The following is a 10,366-nucleotide window of genomic DNA, read 5'->3' as shown; positions in this document are numbered from 1 at the left end:
CTACCAAATGAAATGGCAACATACGCTTCTTGTGTTTATGATCATGCCAATGTTCAGCACAAAGACAAGGACATAGTTCCCACAGATTATTTTAATAAACAAAGCTGTCAAATGGGGGAGGAAAAAGGTGCGCGTCAGAACAGGCCAGAGACGCTCTAAAGTGAGCAAACAACAGTAACACTAAACTGGAATGAGAAAAGTACTGGAAGAGCAACATTAAAAAAAAAAAAGGACAAGAGGGAACTAAGGCAAGGGAACAGCAGGTCGGATGCAATAGTTTGTGCAACAGCAAACACTTTTTAAGAATATACAGGCGTTACTTCCACAAATCAGCGTGGTGTTCATTCACATTCTAAACGGTGAACATGTTTTGAATGCACAAATGCCAAACGGTCAACATGTTGTCCTGTTACAGTGAAGACAAAAGGTTGCATGGCTGCTTGTCCATCGTTCAACAAGATGCAGCGACATCAAGAACAATTATGCAAAACTTCTAAATGCGCTTCCACCTTGACCGTTCCAAATGGCAAACCGTTTGCGATCTTATTCCACATCATTGATAGCTTATCATGTAGTAGCACACTCTTTGTCTTCACTATTAGGACAATTCACTTTACTAGAATATCCAATGACGGCTTGATATGAAGCCATATGAGTGTTTAATTAATACGTCTGCACACTAGTCGGGCAACCTTATGAAAGATATGGAATGAATGCTAAAAAATGTAACTTGCAAGACAAAGATATTCTACTAGTGTGCTAAATTGTCTTACTAGGCAGGACTCGGAGTGTACTAGTACATGGACCTATCAAGAGGAACTTATTTTGAGCATTTGCACAATAGTTTTCATTTAAAACTCGGCGCACTAGTAGAATATAAAATTGTCTTTCTAGTAATGACAAAAAGTGTACTAGAAAACAGACCTCAAGATGGAGATCAAGGATACGAATTGACGCTCAAACGGCTTTCCATAGTTCCATCGACGTGTTGAGGATGAAGCAGGGCTCCAAAAGGGGATGAAGCCATCATGAAGAAAACATAAAGATTGACATTTTTCAAATAAATAAATAGCTTCAAAGAAGAATTGCACTATATTCTTCTCTGGGTGGTGGAAATAATCATAAAATTCTTCTTTATAAAACAAACATACAACTTTGTACATGTATTTACAAACAGAACAAAAAAAAAGACCGGAGGGAGAAAGCAAAGGCATTAAGTGTTTCGTTTCTCTTCCTCACACATCCTTCAAGTCGAACATTCAAAAAGAGTTTGGTTCAGTAGTCCGCTTTCAGGGAGCGTCGCTTCCGGGGCCAGCCCAAGTCCCTGAGTTGCTTCTTCTTCTTCTTCTTTTGAATGATTATTTTCCATTTTAGCCGCAAAAACCTCAGCCGGAGTCCGACTCACTGGTGTCCGAGGACGAGGATGACGAGGAGGAGGAAGAAGAGGACGAGTCTGAGCTGGAGCTGCTGCCGCTGAGGCGCGACGGCTGCGTGCGGGCCTCGGCGGGGTTGACTTTCTCCGCTGACAAAATTCATACACAACGCATGAAACAATGAGGACGGATTTACACTGCAAGGCCGCAGTGCTTTCACGGTCTAGTTACACGTACTGTAACTGTGCATCATCATTTAACCAACTCTGATGTACCTTATTTCACATCATATTGAATGTTTTTACACCTGTAACGTACCATGCGCACATTAAATGTGTATAACTTCTAATGTACCATACAACACATTTCACGTTGTACAAACCAAATGTATTACATTCGAGCTGACCTTTGGGTTTTGCAGGCTTCTTGGCCGAGTTGAGCTGCCCGCTGACGTCTTGCAACCTCCTCTCCAGCTCCAGACGCTTCTCCAGGGTCAGCTCCTCTTTGGACTTGACCACACCGCCTTTCTTCACTGCTAATGAGAGCCCAAAAGCACAAGGCCGTCAGGAAAAGGGCTGGTAAACGTCTACGGTAGGGCCGAACAATTAAGTGATTGCCAAAGCTGTGGGTTTTTTGTTTTGTTTGTTTTTTAATATTAACTCATTCACTGCCAATGACGGCCATAGACGTCAAAGATCGATTTTAACTGGGCTGGCAGTGAATGAGTTAAGTTTTCAGATCTTATGGTTTTTCAACGATCGACTCATCCAGAGCATTCTAGCTCTTATCTCATCTAACTGCTGTCGCATTAGAGGCTGTGAGCTATAAGAATGATTTATAAATGTTTTAAAAACAGATATCTGGACTGGACACATTTTGGTTTGTACAAACGGGTAGGGAAACATGAAGTGGATCAGTCACACACGGTGTGTAAAGCTCATCGCACTAAATTAAGCATGTTAGGAACACCACCAACATAAAAAACAATCACGTTGGTTGTTTCCATCATGACCAGAATGGGAGCCTTTTTTAGACAAGGATTTAGTAGTGGACAACCTAAGATGTGGTCCTTCAAGGAGGATAAATTTTTAAACCACAGCATGCAGTTCAGTTTTATTTGTTGAACATCATCTGATTAACAGTATTTTGCATTTTTAGGGAGTATTCTGTGCTCCTATTTCATTTTAAAGCTTTTATTGACCACATTTCGACCACTAATCAATGATTAAATTAATTGATATTTTGACAATCGATCAATTGATTGTCCAAATCTTCAGCATTTAATTCTCTCAGCAGAAAATGTGCTCGAATTTCTATAGTCCTCCAAGAAAGCAGAAAGATTATTTCTGTTGAATCAAAAGAAAACACAATTTCTGCCTTATTTTTTGACATTACGAAGCCAAGCCAATAACTGAATCATAATTATCTTATGTTTGTGCTGCGGAAGAAAAAGGATGCAGTACATAATGACGCTGCAGTATGTACCTAGTTCGGTGTAGGGCCTGCGCGGCTTCTTCCGCAGACACGTCATGACGTAGCGCTCCAGTTCCTTCAAGGTGGACGGCTTGAGCGTCTCAAAGTCAATTTCTATCTCCTCGGGGTTGGTGTCGCGCAGCGAGGGCTCCCGCGACTGGATGATGTGCACCACGCGGCCCAGTTTCTCGCCTGGCAGCTTATTGATGTCCAGGCTCAGCTGCCGCTTCTCGTCGTACGTCATGGGCACGATCTCCTCCTCCTCTTCAGAGTCGTAGTGCGGAAGCATGGCAGACGTCAGGGGAGGGTAGAACGGCTTCTTGGAGCTCCTGGAGTGAGTGCAAACCGATCATGCCAGAACGATAAATACAAAGGAATCTCAAATGGCTTAACAGTGTAATTTCAGTACCCTCGATACACAAAACAGACCGATCATTGTGTTTTGTCGTGTCAGTGTGTTACTAACTTGCTGCTCTTGCTCTTTTTGCTCTGGCTCTTCTTGGGCTGCGACGTGCCGGCTCTCGACGCCTTGTTCTTAAGCATTTTAGTGGGCATGGTCCACTCCTCAGAGCCCGCTCGGCTCTTGGCTCCGCGGCCGCGCTTATCCGGCTTCCTCTGCTTCTTCTTCTCCTTCTTGTCTTTCTTCTCGCGCTTTTTCTTGGGCTTGACGATGGGGCCCTGGGAGAGCGCAGTCAGCTGCTCGTGCACGGCTCGAAGCTGTTTTGGGGGGGAAAGTAATTAACCATGAATATACATGATAAAACATTTTTACAATCATAAGAGTAATATCAATTCCAATACTTTCATTGCTTATCAACAACCATTTACACCTATGGACAATTTAGAGAAGAATTAATTGGACGGCCTTACCTGCGTGCACACCTGGTCCTGCAGCTCGGCCAGCCGGTGAGCTCGTTCCTCCTCGCTGTCTGAACTGGGGCTGCTCTCACTCTCCTCGCTCTCACTGCTGGGCTCACTTTCGGATGTGGACGAGGAAGAGGATGACGAGGAGGATGAGGAAGAGGAGGAGGATGTCGGGTGGCCGCTCAGGGACATAGTGCCGTGGTCCAGCTGTGGCTCGTCGGGCATTTTGGCTAAGCTGAACTCAAACACGTCCTGCAAATGACACGCAGACCAAAGAGATAAATAAATACATTCAACCGTGGGGCAGTTTTGACTACATTTGAAAATTTACCAAGCAACAAGTGATGCTATGCAAAAACACAGTAGTATACTGCAATTTTCCTGGTATTACGGAACCTCCAAATATCAACGAAATCATCTTTACAAAACAGGAAGTGAAACCGTTCCAGTGTCTTTCCGTGACGATGTCAACCCTCCCAAAAAAACAAGCAACAAAATAAACTTGTGGAGCCTCACGTCAAAAACGGTGACGGTTAACAACAAATGTATTTTATTTTGCTGGGGCGTCAGGACTTTGACGGCTCCACTGTATATCGCCGATAGTCCCCAAGTAAGCCTTCCACAGGAGTGGTCATCATGGTGTGCAATACAACTCAGGGGAGCACCAGGGCTCACCTGCAGCTTGCGGGCCATGCCCACCACGTCGTGGTCAGGCGGGTTGTACTTGTAGCAGTTGGAGAACATGAGGCGCACGTCTCCGGCAAATTGCTGCGCGTCACGGTACTCGCGGCCATCCATCTTAAGCTGCCAGCAGAGTCACATGAGCACGGAGTTAAGACATTTTCAACAAGATTTAGGGGGGGGGGGGGGGGGGCAAAAAAAGGCATAACGACAGCCCACAACCACAAACAGGATGGAAAGGGAAACTGATGGAAAATGAGAGCGAGAGGGAAAAAAACTAATCCAGAATGAAGGCATGCTTATATTTTTTTGTGCAGTGAGGATATTTGACACCTGTCGTATAGACTCATTGTAAACAAGGAAGGAGCGCTGCGTGTCACCTTGATGGTGCTGAGGTCCATGGGACACTTGATGATGTCGTGATAGTCGTGCAGGCCGAGCTCGGCAGCGTCCACGGGTTTGTAGAAGGGCCAGGCGTAGGCGGCGTGCTTCTTAGATAGCATGTCCTTGAGCAGCCCGCTGCAGTAACGCATGGGCGGGCTCAGCTTGCCCTTCCGCGAGGGCTGCAGCTGCACGCAGTCAGGGAGGTCCTTCTTGGGTGGTTTGATGGGGCGCCCGCTGCCCACGCGCCGCCCCACCACCGACATCATGGGCTGCAGGAGGACGGGTCCGCCAGGGCTGTGAACCAGGCCCATGCCGGGCGGAGTCTCCAGGGTCATGCCGCCAAGGCAGGAGATGGCGTTCATGGGGGAGTCGAGCACCTGCCCGCCGTGGCCTCCCTTTCCCAAGCCCACCAAGTGTCCGTGTCCCTCCGCCGAAATGCCCACCGTCAAGCCCATGGTGGACGGAGTAGTGGTGTCCGCCTTGCGCTTAACACCTTTTTTCTAACCCCAAAAAAACAACAAAAACAACATAACACCATTGAACGTCGCCATGGAAACCAAAACACTCATATCCCGTCGTCGTTGTGAATTATGCGCTTTAATACGTTCATTTTGCATCCATGTTTCTGAAAAAAATGCGTCTCTAGAAATGTACATGAAAACAGACAGTCAAAACAGCCCGGAAGTGTAAATCCATCCTAGAAGACGAGCGCAAAATTCAGACTTCAGCCAATCTCTCGAGACATCATCACAGTGATTGCTTTTTCATGATGTCACCACAGAAGTGTACTGAACAAAATGTAAAGAAGCTGACCTTCCAAGATGAGTGACAATATCACTTCAAATATTGCCTGTACAGTTTAAGTGTTTTGGTGGCGGAAGTATGACCCTGATACAGGTTATTTGTATTTTAATGGAAAAAACGTTTCCAAATTGGGACCATAAGATTTTCCACTGCACTCAACTCATTCACTGCCTTCCATTTTCATAGTTCCCCAAATTGCCAGCTTTTTTAGAGCATTCTGACTGATCTTTCAATACTCACAGAACGTAGTGTCCTGTGATAATAAAAGCACAGAACAAAAAAATAAAAATAAAAAGAAATAAAAATAAAGAGCAATGATGATGACATTTCCAAATGAACAATACTGAGCTCTTTAGAAAAAAAATTAAAATTAAAATTAAAAAAAATAATAATAATAAAATAAATAAATAAATAAAAGCACAGAACAGACCAAAAGAAAGGGTGGACTGTTCTTTTTCCACCAGAAAAGAAAGTTTGATTCTAACTTGTTCAGCAGTAGAAAATAGGTTGGTTTAGCTCGTGGCCAGTGTAATCAAGGATGCCGGCAAATCAGAAGGCCGTATTATACACAAGTACTGAGAGAAAATAACTTTTTAAGGGTGATTTGGGGGGCACGTACGTCGTGCGACACTACCGTGCGTATTTAATATACACAGGATTTTACGGTACCTTGGTGGTGGGCTGCGTGGGTGGCAGGCCCATGATGGTGGCCGGTGGTAGGCTCTTGGTCAGCACCGTCTGCGGTGAACTGGACAGCACCGACTCGCCCGTGTCCGAGGAGGACGGCGAGTAGGCTGACTGTGACACGGCCGGGACCTGCTGCGCCCTCATTGCTGACCAACAAACACGGGGAAGATAGCATTGGTGAGCACCGCGGCGGTGGAGGGGCAAACTCACGGACATGGGCCGGGGAGACACTCACGGCTCGTCCTGCGGCCACGTCCCTGGCTGCTGTTCCTGTGGGATGTGGGTGCAGGCAGCTCCACCTCCTCCTGGGGCATCTGCGCCACCTTCTGGAGGAAGATCTTCTCTAGGGACTGGGCCATCAGCACGATGTCATCCGTTGGCTAGAAGGCAGTGTGCGTGCAAATTAGAACACCAGAAAATGACAAAAGAAAAAAAAAAAAAAAGAATAGAAGGTTTTCTAGGCATGTGATTCACACCTTGTTGTAGATGTAGCAGTTGGTGAACATGGTGTTGAAGTCCTGGATGCACTCACTGGCAGAGCGGTAGAAGTTGTTCTCCAGACGCTTCTTGATGGTGCCCATGTCCATGGGCTGCTTGATTATCTTATGGTAGTCCTGAGTCAAGAAGAAGGAAGGTGACAAATTGACAATCAAGACATTTTGCGTGAAATGTATAAACAGGCTTCAAGGACGCCTTGAGGGAGAGGTATTCCCATTCCTGTCCTGAAAGGATTGCAACAGTCAGGCCACTTCCTAATTTTTTGCTCTAGACTGAAGACATTCAGTTAGACATTGAGACAAGAAATTAATAGTTGGGCTTTTATTACCAGTTACTAACACCTGGACACCAAAAGTGAGCAAAACAATTGGAACCAACCGAAGAAGGATGAGGACATTTCGATCAGGTAGAAATGGCTCTGGCCAATTTTTGTGCAATGGCTTTGATAGATCTCTCAGCCACACAATTACTTTTCGCCCACAGAGCGCTCTGACTCTAGTTTTCATGTTAGTTGTTCCGATAAATCAGGGTACGCCAATTCCGGTCCTCGAGGTCCGGAGCCCTGCAGGTTTTAGATGTTTATGCCTACCAACACACCTGATACTAAAGATCAGGATCGTTATCAGGCATGCTGATGAGCTGATTACATGAATCAGGTGAGCTAGTGGGCGGAAACATCTCAAACCTGCAGGACTCCGGACCTCGAAGACTGGAATTGGTGAACCCTGCTCTAAATAACTGAAAATGTGGTCATTTTGGGGAAAACCCAAATAACTCCGGTGGATTATGGAATTATAAATCAAAGAGATAAAGAGGTCGCTATCAATAGTTAACTAATAATCATTTGAGGTTGGATTTCCATCTACTCTCTGCTTCACAATTGTTTTTCACTTAGACTGCTCTCTGGATTGGATCATGTTTACACCTCAGGCTCTAACTAATGAAAACATAGTCTTCAAATGGAAAACCCCAAATAACTCTCTGAAACACTCAGATTCTAAAATTATTAGAGTGGTATAGAGGCAACTAGATTATAAGGATGGGTTGGTATGCAGGCTCATAATTGTTTTGAGTCTCCATTAAAAACAAAGGATTTGGCCTCACTGTTCCAATACTTTTGGAGGAGAGTGTACAATTGGGATTCTCACAGGCAAGTTGAGCCTGTGCGCATCGACCGGCTCGTGGAAGGGCCACGCGAAGTGATGCTTCCAAAGGCACTTGAGCAGGGTCTTCTGGAGGTACTGCAGCTGGTTAGTGGCGCGGCCCTGACGCGACGAGTCCCTGATGGCAGGCTGCGGAGGGGCAGGCGGACCCTGCGGCATTGTAAGTGGCAGCGAGGGGCTCTCAAAGTCCTCATAGAGCAGCGAGGGCTTACGGATACGCTTGCCGGTACTAGTGTGCGGGTCCATTATGCCGCAGGACAACCCCACCGCAGAGCTGTGGTGGAGAGCAGTAGACAGACATGCACACACTGGGAATAAAGTCACCTGGAGAAACAGCACGCAGTTGGAGAGATGACTAGAGCTGTCAAAATTAATCAACAAGTAATCCATTATCAAATTAATCGACAACTATTTTAATAATCGAGTAATCATTTGGAGCCATTTCTTAATTCAAAATTGTCCAAATCCTCTGATTTCAGCATATCAACCGTAATTGTTCACACAATTGATTTCTATAGTCCTTGATGAAAGAAGACTGATTATCTTCTGTGTTGAATCAAAATAAGACCGAAACAGTATTAACATCAACCCTCCCTTTTTATTTTAAATTACTATATGAATACGAAGTACGAAATAAACACCAATCGCTGGTTAATAAACAGTAATAGGGGAAAAAATGCTTTTGTAAAATACTTTAATTCAAAAATAAAATGAATCAGATTATTCGATTGAATAATCGATAGATTAATCGATTCCTAAAATATTCGATAGTGACAGCACTAGAGATGACCCAAAAAATAAGTAACAGTGTTTAATGTATTTTATTGAACCAGCACTCAAAGTAAGGTTCTTGCTAATTTGCCACCGCTGCTTCGATAAATGCCAAAAGCATTTCAATGTTTCTCTGATGGTTATCATTGCTATGTAATATAGTTTTCATTTACAAAGGTTACAGTTATTATAATGACGACAGAGTTTGGAATGATCGTTTGCAACATTATATATTCCAATTGCTACAACACGGCCCACCCCAAAGCCATACAAAGATACACCCAATATATTTGGGTAAAACAATGAAACTATCTGCACTTGCAAAAAATGTCAGTGAAAAGACTGTGCATCCATAAAAGTGTAACCATGTATTTGCGAGTGTCATCATCTGGTATACCCAACTACAAAACGGTGACCATTATTACCAAACAAGCAAACAAACAAAAAGCAATACTTACACTTAAGAAAATGTCTATTTTTGTAACTTTGCTCAATTTTGATTTTTGAATAGTGTCTGGGACGTGTTCACGTGGTGTGTCCGTCCCGCCCTCCATTTGTGTTTGTAAACATTGCCTCAATGACAAAGACAGACTGTGACGGACCATTATTGCTTAAAAAAACAACAAATAAAAAGTAACATTTATTATTATTTCACAAACAAAACGCCTGATAAACTTGGACACAGTAACGATAGCCCGCCTGTACACCCTAAAAAAATATACCCAGCATTACGACAACGGCAAAGAAAACAGATAAATGGACGCCTTAAATGACATTTAAAGTTGAAAACATTCAATCGAATGGAATAAAGGCAGTTATTCGAACAGGGGCTGACCTGGTTTGCCTCGGCGCGGCGGGGCAACTGAGGATGAATGGGGGGCGGTCGGTCGAGGACGTGGGGTTAGCCTCCGGTCTGTCACTCGGCTGTCAACCGTCCCCGCACCAAATCACTCCGAAAAGGGGGAATATAGCGGTCTGGTAACGGGAACGTCTTTGCACAATGCTGCCAAGTTAATAAATAGAGCCGCCGCTAACTGACACTGACGTTAGCTAGCTGGAAGAAGCTAAACCAAGGTAGCTAGTAACGGTAACTAAGCACATCAGTGACACGCCAAGGCTGACATTACAGATGGATATACTCACTAATAAAGGGGGGGAAATGCTTATGTTACCTTTCGTGAGGCGAACTGAGAGCCGCTTCCATCGGTTTTGGTATTTGGCAGCTATCCAATGGAGAGGGTGGGAGGGGGGGGGGAGGTTGAAAAAAGGGAGGGAGAAAAAATATTCTGCTTGCCCGCTGTCGTCACAGCGGGTGGGTGCGAAACGACCACTTGCCGCTCTTCTATGAAATGGCGTCCAACCACTTCCGCTTCGGCCCATATATATGCCTACGCAAGGCAAGAACACCCACTTCCTGTCAGGTGGCCGGCCACGCCGCTCGTCGATTGGCTGAACACTGCGTCTATTAACGTCAACAACCCCGTGACATCAAGGTTGGTATCAGGGACGCGTTTGCAAGTAGCTAAAGAGCTAATAAGACATCAGCGTTTATCTATGATCAGCGCGACTAAAAGTGGCATTTTGGGGGGTTCTTTGCATGCAAGCGGTATAGTGATTACATGAGCTATCTTACAAAACGAAAGATAAGTTTGCACTCACGAACATTTG

General features: G+C 44.8%; 1 protein-coding gene across 3 annotated transcripts; it reads right to left on the bottom strand.

The window, feature by feature from the left end:
- Nucleotides 1–73: 73 nt before the first annotated feature.
- On the bottom strand, nt 74–10,032 carry brd2b (bromodomain containing 2b). 3 transcript variants are annotated; one of them, XM_086078422.1, is made up of 13 exons: nt 9,871–10,032; nt 9,534–9,689; nt 7,913–8,201; nt 6,743–6,880; nt 6,502–6,646; nt 6,249–6,412; nt 4,772–5,275; nt 4,386–4,514; nt 3,717–3,962; nt 3,313–3,563; nt 2,859–3,175; nt 1,780–1,908; nt 74–1,522 (listed from the first exon to the last, which is right to left on the bottom strand). In XM_086078422.1, the coding sequence occupies exons 3-13, from the start codon at nt 8,171–8,173 to the stop codon at nt 1,386–1,388; spliced, it is 2,421 nt and encodes an 806-aa protein (XP_085934548.1). In that variant the 5' UTR covers nt 8,174–8,201; nt 9,534–9,689; nt 9,871–10,032; the 3' UTR covers nt 74–1,385. The 3 variants fall into 3 exon arrangements, with proteins under 3 accessions (XP_085934548.1, XP_085934546.1, XP_085934547.1); XM_086078420.1 differs by lacking the exon at nt 9,534–9,689; XM_086078421.1 differs by lacking the exon at nt 9,534–9,689 and having other exon boundaries at nt 1,780–1,905.
- Nucleotides 10,033–10,366: the final 334 nt, after the last annotated feature.

Source organism: Leptonotus elevatus, chromosome 6 (assembly GCF_054856555.1).
Source record: "Leptonotus elevatus isolate MCC_2025b chromosome 6, RoL_Lele_1.0, whole genome shotgun sequence".
NCBI classification, from domain to species: domain Eukaryota; kingdom Metazoa; phylum Chordata; class Actinopteri; order Syngnathiformes; family Syngnathidae; genus Leptonotus; species Leptonotus elevatus.
This window is presented reverse-complemented; position numbering and strand designations above follow the sequence as displayed.

Coding starts and splice junctions, on each gene's coding strand:
- brd2b (XM_086078420.1), bottom strand. CDS start 9,902: ATGGAAGCGGCTCTCAGTTCGCCTCACGAAAG. Junction 6,881..7,912: donor CGCACAGGCTCAACTTGCCT/GTGAGAATCCCA, acceptor TTCTTGACTCAG/GACTACCATAAGATAATCAA. Junction 3,564..3,716: donor AGGACCAGGTGTGCACGCAG/GTAAGGCCGTCC, acceptor CCCCCAAAACAG/CTTCGAGCCGTGCACGAGCA.